A 17,710-nucleotide genomic window follows, 5' to 3' on the forward strand; every position below is an offset into this window, starting at 1 on the left:
GGCAGATATGATTTGTCAGATGTTTTACACTTTCAAGTTTGTCAAGGCCATCAGAACCTAATTTCCTTCCGTTCTTTTGGGAGTGCTACCTGCTCTGATAGTCACATGGGTAAAGGTGGCTCTTCGCTCGAAGGGATTTTCCCCTTTCTCACGTGATTTTTCTTGCTGCTCTATATAGACGTCTCCGTGGATTGGTCTCTGACCAAGAAGCTGGGACTTTGTGTATACGGCAGTGCGCGTCATTCTCATTTGTCCGGCAAGCAAGTAGCGAAAGGTACAGACCGGTGACCTTATGACGTAATGTTTATTTTTAGCGTTGTGACTTCATCTCTGCTCAAAGTGACCTTCTGCAGTCACGCGATTGAGAGGCATTCACGCGTCATTTCGTGCAACATACAGTACAGTACACCGAGAACGCGAGGCCAGCAATCATGTTCGGTGCACACTCACCAGCACTGGCAGTCGTATCGGTGCAAGTGTCCGCTCTTCTTTTGTCTTCGCTAACTGAAGGAGAGCTCACGAGCTACGTTACCGTGCACGATCGCCGGAAATACTTCGTTTCCGAGCAGCCGACATCTCCGGATTTCCTGGAGTGCGGCGGCGCGTACGACAACGGGGAAAAAGGACTGGCGATTCACCTAATGCTGTACAGAGATCAGGACAGACAGACGCCTCCCGCGACCATGACGAAAAGCGGAAGCACTGCCGAGAGGCCGCAGCGCTACACCTATTCGTGCTCCGACGAGAGGCTCGTAAACGGCGGCGGGGCTCCCATTTCAAACGGCTCCTGCAAATTCGGAGTCATGCACATGAGTATGGAATTTTCTGGTCGTTACGACTGCTTAGTGCAAAGCGCTGGCACGGGTAGTTTAGCGTCGTCTAGCTCGGAAGTTCTTCTCGAGATCTACGGTAAGGCTTCGTTGCGTTGTTGCGACGGTTCTGGTTCGAATCAGACGCTGTATAGATCAAAACATTCTCGTAAATGGGTCGCAGTCTCAGGATCCTTCGAGCGGCATAGTCGACGAGGGCTCCCAGCTGTCGTTCTCTTGCGGTTTCAATCGTCAGGCAGACATATCGTTGCTCACAATACAATGGAGACGCAACGGTGTCAGTGTTTACGAGCAAGCACTGTCTAAATTGACTGCTCCGTTTGTGTACAAAATCCAGAAGGCGGCGCCGGCCGACGCCGGACTGTACGAGTGCGTTGTCGTCTCCAGAAACGACGGCGATTCTGTCATTGACACTCTGAAAGCAGAAAATCCAGTGGTAGTAAATCATAATTGTAAGGGGCAAACAATCCGTAAATTGCGTCTGCATGAGCTGTTGTATCTGTGTCTAGATGCTCCCCGGGTGGCGTTCTTTTCTTCACCTTTTAGTGAAATTCATCATGGGAAGGAAATGCCTAAAGTCCCTGTTCCTCAGGGGGAAACGTTTCGTCTGAATTGCAACGTTAGCGCTTTTCCCTATGCTACTGTCAACAACCAAAAAATGAAAAAGGAGCACGTTTCTATAACAAGAACCTTTCATGACGCCACTCATGAAGACAATGGTGTCCACTGTTGCGAGGCAGTCAACAAGATGGGCAGAGTTAGTCGATACCTCGAAGTTGTCGTCTACGGTACTAAATAACTCAATATTAGAACGTTTGCAAAATGTTTATAGAGTTTTCTCTTATAGCTCCACCAGCAACAACAAATATAACGTTTTTCGGGGTCGCCGGAAATGAGAATGGCTGTCTGCTCCAAGGAAAAGAGGCCGTGCTGCAGTGCAATGCAGTTGGGAGCTCTTTTCTGACCGTTTCGATTCTCAACCCAAAAGGAACAGAGGTGGGCGCCTTTAGTGGGCTTGATCACGCCGAAGTTGCGTACCCTTTACCGACGGCGACGTTAACCGAAGAAGGGACCTTTGTGTGTCATATCCGCAGCAACAGTGACGGAGAAACCACTAAGGAGTACAAAATTTGCCTTACGCCAAGTAAACGAATCAATATATTGATCTGACGATATCACGTAGTCTTTTCCATGAAGATTCATCCAGAACAACTAGCCTTATTATCAAAAGCGCCGCTGGTGGCGGAGGTGGTCTTCTGATAGTTTTTCTCCTCGCGGTCGCTCTGATTGCTTACTGCAGAAAAAGGTGCACAATCAAGTTTTGTCCTAATTAGTATTCCGCAAAGCAACAGTTCTTGTTAGACGGCGCGACATAAGTCGGTCCAACCCTGAACAAGATCCCTTGATTCCACCACGTCTTCAAACAGGTGCCAGTCGATTTGCTATCTTGTGTGTTTGCTGTATTACGTGGGTTCTAGATGATCAAATAGAAATGATTGCCCAGATCATACGTTATGGCTGGGTTGACGTTCTTCGCGGCATTGAACCATCGTTTGAGGACGGAGACTCGTTTCTCCGCAGCGTCAAAAGTAGCGAACGTCGAGGCGGCGAAGTCGATTCCGTGATCTTCTGCTTGAAGAAGTGGATCGAACAAAACCCGAGAGAGACCGGTAATTTGCTTTCAGCCGTGTGCAATGCTGCTGAAGCAGCAGACAGGAAAGACTTTGCCGAGAAACTTGCTTCGAAATTTCAAGACTCCACCAATGTTGGACAATGTAAGATTTTTGAAAGATTTACAATTACGTGTTTTATTTATTCTAATATAGATAGGGCGTTAGCAATGTCTTCTGATTTTTCTTCGTTGCGAGCTGAGACGAGTCTTGGCTCGGAGCGGAGACGAGCACAAACCAATTGACCTCTTCAAGAGTTACTGTTGATTCTAGACTGTATAGTCTCTGTATAGTGTACATATACTGTAGTTGAATTTAGGCGTCACTGCCGTAGCTCCTCCTCCGGACGAGCGCACGCTCGTTGGTTCGGCGTTCCTTCGTGACTTCTTCTGTACTCAGCGAGTAAACACGCACTCTGGAGTCTTCTTACAGAGTTCGTTTTCTTCAAATGCGGGCTCGTACAGCTTCAAAACACTGAAGTTACATTTCGCGATGCTAGTGAACGAAAATACCTTGTTCACTGGTGTTCGCTCGTCTCTAGCTCTTCTTGTCGCATGACCAAATCGCCTCTTTGATGCTACGGGCATGATTGGCGTCTTAGAGTCACTGGATTCTGCTGGAGCACGGATTGTGGTAGATCAGGCAATCTCCAGAGCAACGCGGTATCTGCGCACGCCCTGAAATGCCTTTGTCGAGTGCTTTCGTCGGCCTCGCGCTTATAGCGACATTTGGAAGTACTGTAGGATATCTGTTGAGTTGGCGCAGCGTAACATTAGTTTTAGATTGTCAGATTTCGCTATTCCTTTCATTGCCATCGACCTCTATTCTTGTGAGAGGAGGAGACTACTCTTCGGGGATTATAGGCTGTGCTGCCACAGGGGCGACTTCTCTCCAGTTGTTTCGATTCGATGCTCAAGGAATTCGTAATGTCATTCCTGCTCCAGTAGTACCTATTCCCAACGGTTTTGTCTTGACTTTGTCTGACTCTAATGTCGGCGTTGACACGGCTGGTCTTTACCAATGCGAAGCCAAAAACAATTCAGCGACGACAAAGCGAGAAAATGCTACAATTTACGTTGATGGTATAGTTTTCAAAAAGGTACATTTCCAAAGAAACATTCTGTTCTGTAATTAGTCCCACCTTACGGGAGAGGCGTTTTTGCTCATTCTAATCCATCAAGTGGTGCTGTGACTCAGGGAGGGTCATTCTCAATCAACTGCTCCGCAGATGCATCAATCAGCCCTACTCCAGTCATTAATCTACTTCACATGGGATCTGTTTCAAACAGTATCATGGGCTACGAACTGATCTACGTTGTTGGCAGTGCTAGCAAAGCAGATCAAGGCAGTTACGAGTGTTTTGTGCAAAATCGGCAGGGCAATGCAACAAAAAGCCTACCAAATTCAATTTCTGTTCTAGGTAAACATACGCATCGTTTGATTTGCTTTTGTTTGGGCTTATATGGTCATTTAGTACCAGCCAATGTAGATAGATTTACGACCGTTATCAATGTTCTGAATAATGGACGAGTCGAAATAGAAGAGGGAAGTGACGAGCAATTAGAATGCATCGCTTCGGGAGATCAGCCACTGACAGTTAAACTACATCGCAACACTCAATCTCTTATTGAAAGTGTCAGTTCAACTGTCAAAATTGTGTTGACGTCAGTGAAAATCGGGCAGGATGATGGAACATATACATGCACGGCAGTCAACAATGTAAAAACGGATGAAGTAAATCTTACCATCGCTGTTTACAGTAAGACCATCGCGCCTTCTTAGTGAGCTTTAATTAGTCAGGTGCCATGTTTTTGTAGAGAAAGCATTCGTCGGATCTTTTAATAATGCAAGTCAATGCGTAAAAAGCGGTGCAGTAGTCAAGCTTGAGTGTGAAGCAGAGGGACTCCCTATGCCTGATGTCAGAATAATTGGTCCGCTTGGCATTACATTACGGTCTGCGAAGGGAAAAGCAAGCTACAGTCTTAATGCTGCTGAGAATACTATTGGCACGTACACGTGCAGTGCCAGGAATAAATACAACACGGAAAATAGAACGTTCACAGTACGCGTTGCACGTAAGTGAAAGGTGACTATTTAGAAATGGGCGATAGATCTATTTAGGCAAGCCTGCTGCTCCCACGGGTTTAAAAGTCAGTGATGGTGCATCAGGAGCTAATGAACTGAAGTTCATGTGGACGACGCCCGTTTTCTACTGTCATACTGACTTTCCTATCACGAGATATAGATTCTTTTGTACAGGAGGAGGGTCTACACCAGTTGACATGTTTCTATCTGCACATTTTACAGAGTATGCTGTACCAGAATCACGGTTTCGTTCAGGAGTTCACTACAGTTGCTCAGTAATTGCAGAAAATAATATCGGGCAAAGCAGCCAAAGTGATTCCTTTCTACTCAGGAGTGAGTATACTGTTGAGATCAGACATTTTTTTACCACGTTGTGTATAGAACCTAGCGGATCTCCTGGAACGCCAACTGCTGTGACGACGCCAAGATCGGTTCTTGTAACATGGACCGTGAGTTTTTGAACTTTTTGCTGTATTGTTTCGTAACGTGAGAATGTAGGCTATACCCGAAGTGGATCGGCACGGAGTCATTCGAAAGTACACCATTAACGTTGCGTGTGTATCATCAGCTCTCTGCCGGAGTCAACCTTCGTTGTCATTGTCGTCTACATCGTTGCAACGAAACATAGACGGACTGTCTCCCAACACGGAGTATAGAGTGCAAGTGAGTGGCCACAACGTCATTGGAGAAGGGCCCCAAAGTTCGCCGTTCACTTTCACAACTAAACCTGATAGTAAGCGGAAACTCTGTTGAAAGATGATGACATTTACATGACTGGTGTGCACGTACGCAGAGCCAAGTGGGTCACCACAATCGTTTGCCATTCCTCGACAATTCGTCTATCCGACCAACTTCACGGTGATGTGGCAGGTTTGTGGGAGTGAACATCATCGCTATAAATGAGATATAACACGAGATGTAGAAAATATCGTTGAATCAACAAAATGACGCAATAACGTCGTACACAGTGTATGTTGAATGCGTGACTGCATCATCAAATTGTCGCACTCAAACGAAATCAGTTGATGCTCCACTTCTGAGAGTTGCGATTACCAATCTAAGTCCATTCACCTCATACACAGTGACAGTGTCAGGATGGAATAAAGAAGGTGAAGGACCAAGAAGTTCTTCTGTACGTGTCACTACCGCACAAGGAGGTATGAGCATTTCTTCGCCTACTTCAGCATTTTCACCGTGCAACGTTTTCTAGCACCTGGTCCAGTGCAGAATCTGATGGCCACTCCGTTCAATGCAAGAGCAGTGAATGTGTCTTGGACAGAGCCATCCGCTCTAAACGGACAGTTTCAACGCTACGACGTTACCTACTTGCCTAATGGAAAGACTCTCAACACAATGACGACTTCAATTTTGATAGGAGATCTAATGGACGAGAAATACACGTTTGAAGTAAGAGTGGTGACTGGAGGAGGATCCAGTCAGCCAAAAAGTGTTGATGAACGTCCGGTCTGTAAGTCAGTGGTCAAAGGCGTAAAAGTCAATGTTGATTATGATTTGTAGTTTCTGCCACGGTGTCAGCAATCGGAGACAGCATTTTTCTTGGTTTCAATTCTAAGAAGGAGATTTGGTGTGACTTCCGAAGCTATCCATTCAGAGGAGAAGCAAAATTGATGAAATCTGACGAGGACTTGACTTCATCAGCCGACCTCAGTAACAGAACAGAAGCTCATCCGCACACTCAGCGTCTGACGTACACTGTAAGTGAAGTGGGAGTCTACACATGTGCATTCGCTGGCCCAGCAAAGTCTGCTGTAATTGAAGTTACTGGTATGTACAGAACTCTTTAATCAAGGAACTAATCATTAATTATTCTTATGACAGCTCCGGCAGAAATTCTCAGTTCAACGCCGAGTCCAGTGACTCTCAATGGGTCATCTATTTCAATATTCGTCAAAGCTAGACAGTATCCGGATATACCAGAAATCAGCTGCGCAGATTTGACAGGCGAAGTATCAACATTAGAATATCCAGATGGCGCTAACTACAGGAGAGCTACATTCACTGTATCAACAGCGCAAACCGTGGAGTGCAGCATTGTTGGAAGTGACAAGACGGTGACTATAGTCATTGAAGGTGGCTCGTCTGAGCCAGAAACGGGTCCAATCTTCGTTCTTCCGGACTGGTATGACTACTTGGTCATTGGCATAATTGTTGCTCTTGTTCTATTGATTTTTATTTTACTATTTTTTCTTCTTCAATTGTGCAGGATCGGTACAATTCCGTCGTGCTGTAACTTCGATTCAAGTGAGGCTACTCTAGCGCCGGAGACGAATAAAACGAGTGTTAGAGACATTTTTTACAGCTATCGCCGCCCGGAAAGTCAACACGGATGTTCCTATGAAGTACGTTTATCGGGGAAAAGAAAACAAAAAGGAAACGCTTTTTGCAATTTAATTTAGAGATCTGTCCAAGGCACCCGTTTACGAAGAAATTCTCTCCACTGGCGGTGGAAGCAAGAATCGTTTCGATGAAAGACGAATGACGGAGAGTCGAGCGTACGCGTCTTTCAAAGAGGTTGCTAAACAGCGGCCCGATGAAGGTTTGAATTTGCGTTCGAATCCCTTGTACGATCGCATGCCTCCGCCGGAATTAGTGACGCTTGTGTGAACAGCTCTAAGGAAGTGTTCACAGCGCACTGTGATTTTTAGTTTCTGCTGAGGCTATTTTTATCTCCTCGTTACTAATGGCTCGTGATTAACTATTGTTGAGTCTCGGTTCGTAAACCATTATTTCACTATTTGGTGTCCGTGTAAAGGGGTACAGTGGTAAGTCGACCAATTCACACTATTTCACAGGCGAATGAATTCCTTGCAAATCGGCCGTTTCTTACATGAACCACAGTAAGATGCACATAGTGACCATTTCTCATTATCTCCCCCAAACCATTCACTTCTCTTACAGCTGCCTGTCTCGCCTTCCTCACCGAGTCCTACGCCTGTCCACCGTCATCGACACTGCATAGCTTGCAGACTGAGTAACATCACTAATAGATACTTAGTAGCCAGTACACCCCACCAATGACCACTACAAGCCATTTTTACTTAGGGTAAGAGACTACACGTATTTTAATTTTCTTGCAAAAGACACCAGGAAAACACTATGACCGATCCTAATGGACAATTCGTATATACGCCTCAAGAAGGGAAAAACGGTTACCTTAGAAACGCCTATCGCATGCATTCCACAATCAGTTCTCCTTCTGGCAGGTCAGTCTTGTTGCAGAGACTTGTAGTGAAAATGAGAAATTGGTGTGGTCAGAGCCAGAAACAGTCTATGAGCTTTGAAAGAGCCTCTTCTAAAAAGAGCAATGGTCTATGAAATATGGAAGTAAGGCAGGGAGGCAGAGGCAGGGAGATACGGACGCTCGTACACATTTTCAGACAACGTAGCAACAGAGATAGAGAAGGAGAATCTCTGGTAGCAACGACGACAATTAATTTGCGCACGCGTGGAAATGCGGAGGTCGAGTGCTTTTATCGCCCTCGGTACTTTAGCGCTGACAGCGACATTTGGAAGTAGGACAGGATATCTGTTCAATTGAAGTAACGTTACATGTTGTTTTAGCTTGCCAGCTCAATGTCGATCTCCAGTTTCCGTCAAAGACTTCTATCCTAGTGGAAGGAAAAGCATACATCAGTGGCTTTATTACCTGCGCTGCTGCTTCCAGTCCAACTCTCGTGCTAAATTTGTATCACATCGACAGTCAAGGAAATAGACAAATTGTTGTGGATGGTGGAGATGGTGGAAGAGTTGGTCTTTTGTCTCATTCCGTTCTCGGGATCACGCTTCTCACAGGTATTCTCGCAACCGCGAAAGTAAGTGACAGAGGCATCTACGAATGTGAGGGTCAAGACAATGGAATGACGAGTCAAAAGAATGCTACTATTTATGTAGACGGTAGGCAAAATACAAAGAGGATGTAAGATTTGTTGAAATTTCAGTGCCACCTTCTGCAAGCAAAATTACCGTCGCTTCAACAGCATCAAATGGAATTGTAGCTCACGGGATGTCATTCTCAATCAATTGCTCAGCCGGTGGATCGATCAGTCCTATTCCAGTCATCACTTTGAGTCGTGATGGAACTGCCATTGGCAACGCAACAGGTCACCAACTTCTTCATACTGTGTCCAGTGCAACAAACGCAGATGAAGGCAACTATACGTGTCTGGCTAGTAATCGCCAGGGCAATGCAACGAGGAGTCTTCCAAATTTAATAGATGTACAAGGTAAGCAGTTCATATATACTTGGAGCTAGTTGAATCATATGTAATTAGTTCCAGCAAATGTTGAGACGTTTACCTCAATGAAAAATCTACCTCAAAACACGACAATAGAAATTGAAGAAGGGACTGATGATGGACTGAACTGCATAGCTTCAGGAGATCCAATACTGACAGTGAAAATATTTTATGGCAACAGAGTGCTAAACGAATCGAGTGTTAGAAAGTCAATAAGTGCTACTCTGCAGTCAGTGAAAGTTGGAGAAGACGATGGATCATTTGCTTGCAGTGCAAGTAATAGCATTCATACAGGGATAAGGAATCTCACTGTCATTGTTTACAGTAAGCCAATCGCTAGTATGTACTTTTTAAGAAGTAGACGTTATTGTAGGAAAAGCAAGAGTGACATTTTTCACTAACATGACCAAGTGCATTGAAAAGGAAAAGCTTGCAACGCTTGAGTGCAACGCAGATGGAGATCCAGCACCAGACGTCACAATACTTGATCCAGGAGGAAATAATTTGGCAAATAGCACAATGAAAGCAACGTACTCTTTCACGGCATCCGAGTCACTTGATGGCACGTATATGTGCAATGCGAAGAATAAGTACAACACAGAAAATAGAACGTTCACTTTACGTGTAGCACGTATGTGCCAGGTATTACTGAAATGAGTTATCGATCTGCTTGTTTAGGCGAGCCTGATGCACCCACGGGTGTGCAAGTCGGCGATGGCGCATTAGGAGCTGGCGAGCTGAAATTCGCGTGGATGGCTCCTGTTCATAATTGTGATACTGACTTCCCTGTTATCAGATATAGATTGCTGTGTAGAGGAGGAGGGTCTACACGAGTTGACGTGATCATATCTGCTCCATCTACAGAGCAATCTGTACCAGAATCATCATTTCACTCCTCGATTCATTACAATTGTTCAGTCAGTGCTGAGAATACTATAGGGAATAGCAGTCAAAGCAATCCTTTTCTCCTTATGGGTGAGTACAGAGATATTTAGATCAGTCGTTTTTACGTCGTTGTGTATAGAGCCTAGCGGATCTCCTGGAAGGCCAACCGCTGTAACGGAGCCAAGATCGGCGGTTGTGTCATGGACCGTGAGTTCCAGATCTTTTTGCTGTACAGTTTTGTAATGTGAGAATGTAGGCTATACCCGCAGGGGATCGGCACGGAGTCATTCGAAATTACACCATTGTTGTTTCATGTGTATCAGCTCACTGCCAGAGTCAACCTCCAATGTTATTTTCGTCTACATCGTTGCAACGAAACATTTACCGACTGCCTCCCAACGCGGACTATAGAGTGCAAGTGAGTGGTCACAACGTCATTGGAGAGGGGCCCCAAAGTCCGCCGTTCACTTTTACGACTAAACCTGATAGTAAGTGAAAACACTACTAATATTTGCTTGAATGGTGTGTATGCAGAGCCAACTGGGTCACCACAATCGTTTGCCATTCCTCGGCAACTCATCCATCCGACCAACTTCACGGTGATGTGGCAGGTTTGTGGAGTGGACATAGTCGCTATAAATGAGATATAACACAAGATGTAGGAAATATTGTTTATTCAACAAAATGGCGCAATAACATCATACACAGTGTATGTCGAATGCGTGACTGCATCATCGACTTGTCGCACTCAAACGAAATCAGTTGATGCTCCACTTCTCAGTGTTGAGATCACCAACCTAAGTCCATTCACGTCATACACAGTGACAGTATCAGGATGGAATAAAGAAGGTGAAGGACCGAGAAGTTCTTTACGTGTCACTACCGCACAAGGAGGTATGAGCATTTCTTCGTTTACTTCAGCATTTTCACCATGCAACGTTTCCTAGTACCGGGTCCAGTGCAGAATCTGATGGCCACTCCATTCAATACAAGAGCAGTGAATGTGTCTTGGACAGAGCCATCCGCTCTAAACGGAGAGCTTCAGCGCTACGATGTTACCTATTCGCCCAGTGGAACGACTATCTACGCAAGTACGCCTTCAATTGTGATAGGAAATCTAATGGACGAGAAGTACACGTTTGAAGTAAGAGTGGTGACCGGAGGGGGAAGCAGTCAACAGAGAACAGCGGAACAGCGTCCCGTCTGTAGGACGACTTCGTTATTTATAGCGTTGACATCAATGCAGGCTCTGCTTTTGTTTAGTTCCTCACACAGTATCAGGTCCCGAAAAGACCATTCCTCTGGAGTTCAATTCCAAAAGAACAATTTCGGGTGACTTTCGAAGCTATCCATTCAGAGGAGTGGTCAAACTGATGAGATCTAATGAGGACCTGACTTCATCAGCCGACGTCAGTAACAGAACAGAAGCTCCTCCCCACAGTCAGCGTCTGACGTACACTGTAAGTAAAGTTGGATCCTATTCATGTGCATTCGCTGGTCCAGCAGATTCTGCCACATTTGAAGTAACTGGTATGTATGGAACTATCTATTCAAGGAACTTAAATTAATTATTCTTATGACAGCTCCGGCAGAAATTCTGAATTCAACGCAGAGTCCACTTAGTCTCGATGGGTCGTCTATTTCAATATTTGTCGAAGCTAGACAGTATCCAGATATACCAGAAATCAGTTGTGCAGATTTGACAGGCGAAGTGTCAACGTTAGAATCTCCAGATGGGGCTAACTACAGGAGAGCTACATTCACTGTACCAACAGCGCGGACCGTGGAGTGCAGCATTGTTGGGACTGACAAGACGGTGACTATAGTCATTGAAGGTGGCTCATCTAAGACGGGTCCAATCTTCGGTCTTCCGGGCTGGTATGACTACTTGGTCGTTGGCATAATTTTTTTGTTCTTATTTTATTGCTCTTTATTTTACTATTTCTTCTGATTCACTGGTGGAGGCGCGGTAGAATGCCGTCGTGCTGTAACTTCAATTCAAGTGAGACTACTCTAGCAGGAGACGAATAAAACAAAAGTCAAGACATTTTTTCACAGTTAACAACGTTCAGAAAGTCAAAAAAGATGCTCCTAGGAGGCGGCGTATACATCTCGGGGTTAAGAAAACAAAAGGAAATTTTTGCAATTTATTTTTAATGTCTGTCCAAGGTACCCATTTTCGAAGAAATTCTTCCCAAGGCACCCGTTTACGAAGAAATTCTCCCCACTGGCGGCGGAAGCAAGAATGAGAGACGAATGACGGAGAGTCGAGCGTACGAGTCTTTTAAAGAGGTTGCTAAACAGCGGCCCGATGAAGGTTTGAATTTGCGTTCCAATCCCTTGTACGATCGCATGCCTCCGCGGGCATCAGTGGCGTTGTGTGAACAGCAGCTCTAGGATGCGTGACTCGTGATTAACTGTTGAACCTCAGTTCGTAAACCATTATTACATTGGTACAGTATCTCTGAAAGAAACTAACTAGTAAGTCACACACACAAACACACACATGCAATCCACCGTCAGTTCTCTCTGACCAGTCTCGCTGAAGGAGACTTCTTTTGCTGACACATCAATTTTTCTCGTTTTCACTAGGAAGCATTGTGCAGCCGGCGACATCGCAGCACATCCCAGAGCGATCGCGTAAGCGTCTTTGCCCAGAAACAGTAAAACGCCGAATTGGCGAGAAAATTAAAATGAAAAATGAAACCAGTGGCTACAAAGAGTTTATCCGGTAGCACAACCCTGGCGCCCCGAAGTATCTGCACGACAATATAAGGAGCAGGAAGAAGTGCGTTCGAGACGACGACAGCGATAACATACCACAGGGCTTTGGATTTGATAACAGACGTGGGGAATTGCACTGTCGTCTTAGCATTGACAGTCACGGCAGGCAGAGCGGTGAGTTGTCGTCGTTCGATCATACTTCGAACGACTATTCTCAGCGTTTGCACGAGGTAATAGATGACAATCACAAAAGGCACCCAATAGGATAATCCGTAGTAGAAGACAACAAAGGAGAGAATCTTGGCGGGATCCGATCGATCCACCGTGCATACCAGCCTATAGTAGCCGCTCGGAGCTACGTAGACTTTGAGCGCGTACTTCGCCCAGGTAAAGAGGGCGGCACGGCAATGACGATTCCAATCGCAAACGTGATGGCACTCGCGATTGCTGCCTTTCGGGTGGTCACGCCATCTGCGAAGGGATCTTTGAGCGTCGAATAGCGACTCTGCGATATGAGAACGGTTCCCCACATCGACCAGAAAAATTGCCAGTGCCAGAAGAAGTAGAACGACACGCAGGCGTTGCTCGCTTCTTGCGTATCGTTGAGTTCGTATCCCCTGACGGAAAACGTGAATACCCACACTCCGAGAATCGCGCGAAGGACGTCGGATAGAATCAAGTTGACGATGTAGAGATTTTGACCGGTGCGCAGTGCTCGCACGCGGACGATTGCCACGGAGGCGATTGCGCAAAGAAAAAGCTGGACACAGGCTGGAACGAGAAGGGCTATTTGAATATAGTTCACTCTTTCTTCCAGAGGTCTCAAGACCGAGTTTGATTGGTTTTGAGTTGAATTGATCGCTCCGAGACCCAATTCGCTCATGATGGTTCGAAGGCTGGCAACGTTTGTCTGATTGGGAGCTGTATCCTGCCTTCAGTTTATGACTGTGTGCAACAGACTGTCTTTACGTCACAGACCAATCAATTACAATTAATTAGGTCGTATTCAAACCGAATGCGTAGAAGTCGCTTCAATGTTGTTTCTTCGGTTCCTTTGTCGTAACCAAGGCTCCGCAAATCGTACACTTGCACGAAGTGCATATAAAGTTATGTTTGTCGATGACTAGCAACTGTCGTGGGCTGCGGTTAGAATCGCGCCTGATGTTTTTGTTGTGATATGACAACGCTGAGAGCTAGACCTCCACGTCTCAGACTGGACTTCTATCAAAAGAACCCTTCCGCAGTTTTCAACGAAAATCTGTTTAGTTACCAAAAATTCCATTTGTGTTCGATGGAACTATTCACAGAACAGATAGGAGAATCGAAGTCACAAAGTTCTCTTCTGTGAATTGGCTATAGGAGAGTGAAACGTATAGAATTGCGAGTGAGCAATGCATTGTGAGGCCCGACTGACGTCTACTGTAGGCTACATATAATGCGCGTTCGACGATCGTCTGTCGGGCTGCCACTGGACTCCCACGCCTTAGCAGTAGTGAAATGTACGAGACAGCCCTGGAGACAGACCTACTGGGCGACCTACTGGTCTTTTTCGCCGAGCGTCATACGGGCTCAGCGAAGAGAAGAGAATCTTTCGCCGTCTGGGTAGAGAAAAACGAGCGAGCATTGTGATCGTCCAAACTTCGCTTCCTGCTTGAAACAACAGACGGATGGCGGCGCCTCGAATGGGGGCCCCTTCTCGTCTTCGGGGAAAAGTGGGCTCGCGACGCGCCTCGGAACTCCACGAATTGATTTGAAGACGTAAATAAGCCGGAACGAACAAGAAACAGGTACAGTCTCTTCACGCTGCACCACCTTTGCCGGGCAGTCGTACGTACTAAAGATTTACGGTTTCAGCGACATAAAAATTCGCGTACAAATTTTAGGACGCCCTCTCATGCGAAAATGGCCTCCTTGTTCTAATAGAATCTCTGTTCTAGAACAGTAACCTCTAAGGAGGCACTACATTTTAGAACGAGACCATTTAGAACAACCTCTTTTTAGTGTAAGAACGTATCAATAGTTATAGATACCACCATGGCGTGCGTATATGCCATCACTTAGCAAGTAGATTCAGAACGCGAATTTGTTTAAGCTTAAGAAAGCTTAATTAGGTTACTGCAACGTTGTTAGGGGTGGTTCCCTAGTAAGTCTTGTTTACGACTGCGCGGAGCAAGCGCCTAAAATTTAGTGACTTCACACGATGCCTGTGCGATTAGCTGGGACGCTTGTACAAACGGCGCTAGTTGCTTTCCTCTTTTTGAAATTTGGAAGTAAGGCAAGGAGATCCCATGTAGATTCAGAACGCGAATTTGTTTAAGCTTAAGAAAGCTTAATTAGGTTACTGCATCGTTGTTAGGGGTGGTTCCCTTGTTTACGACTGCGCGGAGCAAGCGCCTAAAATTTAGTGACTTCACACGATGCCTGTGCAATTAGCTGGGACGCTTGTACAAACGGCGCTAGTTGCTTTCCTCTTTTTGAAATTTGGAAGTAAGGCAATGAGATCCCATGTGGCGGACACACCCTTCAGCTGAGAGAACTCTAATTTTTAGATTGTCGGTTTTCGCTAACGTCTACATTGCCATCGGGCTCTAATATTGTGAAAGGAAGAGACTATTCATCAGGGATTTTAACCTGTACTGCCACAGAGGCGACTTCTCTCCAGTTGTTTCGATTCGATAATGTCCCAGGAACTGTGCATTCGGTTTCTGTTCCAGTAATACCCATTCTCAACGGTTTATTCTTGACTTTTTCTGACTCTAATGTCAGCACTGGCACGACTGATTTTTACTGCGAGGCCACTAACGGTTCATATTTCATACGAAGACATATTGTAGTTCACTTTGATGGTATGTTCTTTAGAAACGGTAAATTTCCGACGAAACAGTTTGTTTTGTATTTAGTCCCACCTGACACGAGTAACGTTTTTGCTCGCTCTAATCCGTCAAGTGGCATTGTGGCTGAGGGAACGTCGTTTTCAATCAACTGCTCAGCAGATGCATCAATCAGCCCCACTCCAGTCATTGAACTACTTCACGTGGAATCTTCTTCAAACCGTACTATCTGGGATCACGAACTGGTCTACGTTGTTGACTATGCAAGCAAGGCAGATCAAGGCAGATACGAGTGTTGGGTACGAAATCGGCAGGGTAATGTAACAAAGACCATACCAATTTCCGTTCTAGGTAAAAAGACTTTTAATATATTTTGATTTGCTTCATGAGGTTATTTAGTACCAGCCAATGTGGACAGATTTACAACCATTATCAATGTTCCTAATAATAGACAGGTTGAAATAGAAGAAGGAACTGACGAACGATTAGAATGCACAGCTTCGGGAGATGAACCGCTGACAGTTAAACTACTTCACAACAGCCAATCTCTTAATGAAAGTGTCAGTTCAACTGTAAGAGCTGTGTTGACGTCAGTAAAAATTGGGCAGGATGATGGAACGTATACATGCACGGCAGTCAACGGTGTAAAAACGGATGAAGAAAATCTTACCATCACTGTTTATGTTTACAGTACGATCATCGCGTCTTTTTAGGGAGATTGGCAAATGATGTTTGTGTAGAAAGCGCTTCAGTCAAATCTTTTAATAATGCGAGTCAATGCATAGAAAGCGGTGCAGGAGTCACGTTTGAGTGTGTAGCAGAGGGACACCCTACGCCTGATGTCAGAATAATTGGTCCGCTTGGCAATACATTGCGATCTGCCAAGGGAAAAGCAAGCTACCGTCTTAATAGAGCTGAGAACGCTAATGACACGTACACATGCAGTGTCAAGAATAAATACAACGCGCAAAACAGAACTTCCACCTTGCGCATGGCACGTAAGTGAAAAGTAGATATTTAGAAATGAGTAATACATCAGTTTGTTTAGGCAAGCCTGACGCCCCCACAGGTGTACAAGTCGGCGATGATGCATCAGGAGCTAATGAACTGAAGTTCATGTGGACGGCTCTCACCGCTCACTACTGTGACGCTGACTTTCCTGTCAGATATAGATTGCAGTGTACAGGAGGCGGGTCTACGCCAGTTAACGTGATTGTATCTGCACCATCTACAGAGCACGTTGTACCAGAATCATCGTTTCAGTCAGCAGTTCACTACGGTTGTTCAGTCACTGCAGAGAATGCCATCGGATATAGCAGTCCAAGCAATCCTTTCCTACTTATGGGTAGGTATTGATAGTTAGATCAGTCTTTTTCTACCCACGTTGTACATACATATGATATAGAACCAAGCGGATCTCCTGGACAACCAGTTGTTGAAGCGAAGTCAAGATCAGCGCTTGTGTCATGGACTGTGAGTTCCATAACACTGTATTGTTTTGTAATGTGCGAATGTAGGCTATACCAAAAGAGGATCGGCACGGAGTCATTCGAAATTACACTATTGACGTTTTATGTATATCAGCTCACTGCCAAAGTGAACTTCCGTTGACCTTGTCATCTACGTCCCTGCAACGAAACATACCTGGACTGTCTCCCAGCACGGAGTATACAGTGGAAGTGAGGGGTCACAACATGATTGGAGAAGGGCCCAAAAGTATGCCGACAAATTTTACAACAGCGTGCCCTAGTGGAGGTACATCATTATTAATTAATTGACATAACGAGACCCCAACGGTTTCTCTGTACTGCAGTCTCAATTGATCTCTTCGCCGGATTGACTTTCACACTTCTATTTATTATTTTGGCTCTTTCTCTTGCTTTGGTCTACGTTGTGCGCAAGGCTCAAAACACGGCGTTAGTGGTAATCCTATGTTTTTATTTCATTAATATTCCTGCTGTAGGAAAATTCTACGTGCTTATTTGAAAATCGAGAGCATTCAAATGAGCAAAAATGCGCTGTATGACGAAATATCTGCCATAAAAAAGAAGCAACAACTTGGAGAGGAGAACGTGACCCAAAGCTCGGCATATGATTCTTTGAAAGCCGCTCGTCAAAAGGAAACGTCCTAGATTCACGAATTAAGTGTCTCCGCTGTAACTGTTCCAGTTTCTGCTACGTATTTTTATCCGGTTTCATTTAGCTGCAGCAGGCAAGTGTGTCGTTACTCAGGTTTTTTTTTATTTTTTTACATGCAGCTAAGTAATTTTGTGGAAAATTTGTACAATTTGGCAGCATATGATTTGCCAGATATTTTACTTTGGTAATACACTGCTCGTCGACCGAACAAAAATAAGCGCCCCTGTCAATGCTTTGACATTATGAACTTCAATCCGAAAAAAAGTCTGGTAGAAAATCAGGGATCACAA

At 45.1% G+C, this 17,710-nt stretch overlaps 4 protein-coding genes and 1 long non-coding RNA gene across 10 annotated transcripts; 4 read left to right on the forward strand and 1 right to left on the reverse strand.

Moving 5' to 3' along the window:
- Nucleotides 1-13: 13 nt before the first annotated feature.
- On the forward strand, nucleotides 14-2,833 carry LOC136195321 (uncharacterized). Its single transcript, XM_065984632.1, has 10 exons — nucleotides 14-109; nucleotides 179-264; nucleotides 315-909; nucleotides 965-1,282; nucleotides 1,340-1,618; nucleotides 1,678-1,974; nucleotides 2,028-2,136; nucleotides 2,193-2,257; nucleotides 2,309-2,605; nucleotides 2,657-2,833. Exons 3-10 carry the CDS (start codon nucleotides 432-434, stop codon nucleotides 2,743-2,745), a joined length of 1,932 nt encoding a protein of 643 aa, XP_065840704.1. The 5' UTR covers nucleotides 14-109; nucleotides 179-264; nucleotides 315-431; the 3' UTR covers nucleotides 2,746-2,833.
- A 131-nt stretch (nucleotides 2,834-2,964) lies between these two features.
- On the forward strand, nucleotides 2,965-7,374 carry LOC136195257 (protein sidekick-1-like). Its single transcript, XM_065984555.1, has 15 exons — nucleotides 2,965-3,234; nucleotides 3,283-3,582; nucleotides 3,636-3,920; nucleotides 3,975-4,259; nucleotides 4,318-4,575; nucleotides 4,622-4,918; nucleotides 4,967-5,034; nucleotides 5,084-5,318; nucleotides 5,379-5,455; nucleotides 5,508-5,742; nucleotides 5,796-6,053; nucleotides 6,104-6,370; nucleotides 6,425-6,847; nucleotides 6,906-6,945; nucleotides 7,003-7,374. The coding sequence occupies exons 1-15, from the start codon at nucleotides 3,183-3,185 to the stop codon at nucleotides 7,208-7,210; spliced, it is 3,288 nt and encodes a 1,095-aa protein (XP_065840627.1). The 5' UTR covers nucleotides 2,965-3,182; the 3' UTR covers nucleotides 7,211-7,374.
- Nucleotides 7,375-7,396: 22 nt separating this feature from the next.
- LOC136195266 (protein sidekick-1-like) lies at nucleotides 7,397-13,573 on the forward strand. 2 transcript variants are annotated; one of them, XM_065984568.1, is made up of 20 exons: nucleotides 7,397-7,443; nucleotides 7,505-7,577; nucleotides 7,649-7,754; nucleotides 7,810-7,930; nucleotides 7,984-8,118; nucleotides 8,168-8,500; nucleotides 8,545-8,829; nucleotides 8,878-9,165; nucleotides 9,215-9,472; nucleotides 9,520-9,816; nucleotides 9,866-9,933; nucleotides 9,983-10,214; nucleotides 10,261-10,337; nucleotides 10,389-10,620; nucleotides 10,674-10,931; nucleotides 10,990-11,256; nucleotides 11,310-11,728; nucleotides 11,785-11,843; nucleotides 11,896-12,207; nucleotides 12,319-13,573. In XM_065984568.1, the coding sequence occupies exons 5-17, from the start codon at nucleotides 8,058-8,060 to the stop codon at nucleotides 11,675-11,677; spliced, it is 3,024 nt and encodes a 1,007-aa protein (XP_065840640.1). In that variant the 5' UTR covers nucleotides 7,397-7,443; nucleotides 7,505-7,577; nucleotides 7,649-7,754; nucleotides 7,810-7,930; nucleotides 7,984-8,057; the 3' UTR covers nucleotides 11,678-11,728; nucleotides 11,785-11,843; nucleotides 11,896-12,207; nucleotides 12,319-13,573. The 2 variants fall into 2 exon arrangements, with proteins under 2 accessions (XP_065840640.1, XP_065840648.1); XM_065984576.1 differs by lacking the exons at nucleotides 11,785-11,843; nucleotides 11,896-12,207; nucleotides 12,319-13,573 and having other exon boundaries at nucleotides 7,810-8,118; nucleotides 10,990-11,260; nucleotides 11,310-11,489.
- On the reverse strand, nucleotides 12,134-14,580 carry LOC136195370 (uncharacterized). The gene is made up of 2 exons (XR_010671886.1): nucleotides 13,721-14,580; nucleotides 12,134-13,671 (listed from the first exon to the last, which is right to left on the reverse strand). It is a non-coding gene; the product is annotated as an uncharacterized lncRNA (long non-coding RNA).
- On the forward strand, nucleotides 14,033-17,599 carry LOC136195288 (contactin-1a-like). 5 transcript variants are annotated; one of them, XM_065984618.1, is made up of 12 exons: nucleotides 14,033-14,237; nucleotides 14,639-14,720; nucleotides 14,788-14,937; nucleotides 15,000-15,296; nucleotides 15,351-15,632; nucleotides 15,681-15,971; nucleotides 16,022-16,279; nucleotides 16,330-16,626; nucleotides 16,687-16,754; nucleotides 16,799-17,036; nucleotides 17,095-17,197; nucleotides 17,245-17,599. In XM_065984618.1, the coding sequence occupies exons 3-12, from the start codon at nucleotides 14,868-14,870 to the stop codon at nucleotides 17,411-17,413; spliced, it is 2,073 nt and encodes a 690-aa protein (XP_065840690.1). In that variant the 5' UTR covers nucleotides 14,033-14,237; nucleotides 14,639-14,720; nucleotides 14,788-14,867; the 3' UTR covers nucleotides 17,414-17,599. The 5 variants fall into 5 exon arrangements, with proteins under 5 accessions (XP_065840690.1, XP_065840673.1, XP_065840681.1 ...); XM_065984601.1 differs by having other exon boundaries at nucleotides 14,388-14,937; XM_065984609.1 differs by having other exon boundaries at nucleotides 14,562-14,937.
- The last annotated feature ends 111 nt before the right edge of the window (nucleotides 17,600-17,710 follow it).

The sequence above is a fragment of the Oscarella lobularis genome, chromosome 1, assembly GCF_947507565.1.
Source record: "Oscarella lobularis chromosome 1, ooOscLobu1.1, whole genome shotgun sequence".
In the NCBI taxonomy this organism is placed as follows: domain Eukaryota; kingdom Metazoa; phylum Porifera; class Homoscleromorpha; order Homosclerophorida; family Oscarellidae; genus Oscarella; species Oscarella lobularis.

What these genes read in the sequence shown, in the direction of transcription:
- LOC136195321 (XM_065984632.1), top strand. Translation starts at nt 432, where the DNA reads ATGTTCGGTGCACACTCACCAGCACTGGCAGTCGTATCGGTGCAAGTG. An exon ending in CAAAATTTGCCTTACGCCAA is followed by an intron (nt 1,975 to 2,027) that starts GTAAACGAATCA and finishes TTTTCCATGAAG; the next exon opens with ATTCATCCAGAACAACTAGC. An exon ending in TCCACCACGTCTTCAAACAG is followed by an intron (nt 2,258 to 2,308) that starts GTGCCAGTCGAT and finishes CGTGGGTTCTAG; the next exon opens with ATGATCAAATAGAAATGATT.
- LOC136195257 (XM_065984555.1), top strand. Translation starts at nt 3,183, where the DNA reads ATGCCTTTGTCGAGTGCTTTCGTCGGCCTCGCGCTTATAGCGACATTT. An exon ending in GCTTATAGCGACATTTGGAA is followed by an intron (nt 3,235 to 3,282) that starts GTACTGTAGGAT and finishes CATTAGTTTTAG; the next exon opens with ATTGTCAGATTTCGCTATTC. An exon ending in TTTCACAACTAAACCTGATA is followed by an intron (nt 5,319 to 5,378) that starts GTAAGCGGAAAC and finishes GCACGTACGCAG; the next exon opens with AGCCAAGTGGGTCACCACAA.
- LOC136195266 (XM_065984568.1), top strand. Translation starts at nt 8,058, where the DNA reads ATGCGGAGGTCGAGTGCTTTTATCGCCCTCGGTACTTTAGCGCTGACA. An exon ending in GCTGACAGCGACATTTGGAA is followed by an intron (nt 8,119 to 8,167) that starts GTAGGACAGGAT and finishes ATGTTGTTTTAG; the next exon opens with CTTGCCAGCTCAATGTCGAT. An exon ending in GTTCACTTTACGTGTAGCAC is followed by an intron (nt 9,473 to 9,519) that starts GTATGTGCCAGG and finishes CTGCTTGTTTAG; the next exon opens with GCGAGCCTGATGCACCCACG.
- LOC136195288 (XM_065984595.1), top strand. Translation starts at nt 14,868, where the DNA reads ATGCCTGTGCAATTAGCTGGGACGCTTGTACAAACGGCGCTAGTTGCT. An exon ending in CATACCAATTTCCGTTCTAG is followed by an intron (nt 15,633 to 15,680) that starts GTAAAAAGACTT and finishes GAGGTTATTTAG; the next exon opens with TACCAGCCAATGTGGACAGA. An exon ending in CAGCGCTTGTGTCATGGACT is followed by an intron (nt 16,755 to 16,798) that starts GTGAGTTCCATA and finishes GTGCGAATGTAG; the next exon opens with GCTATACCAAAAGAGGATCG.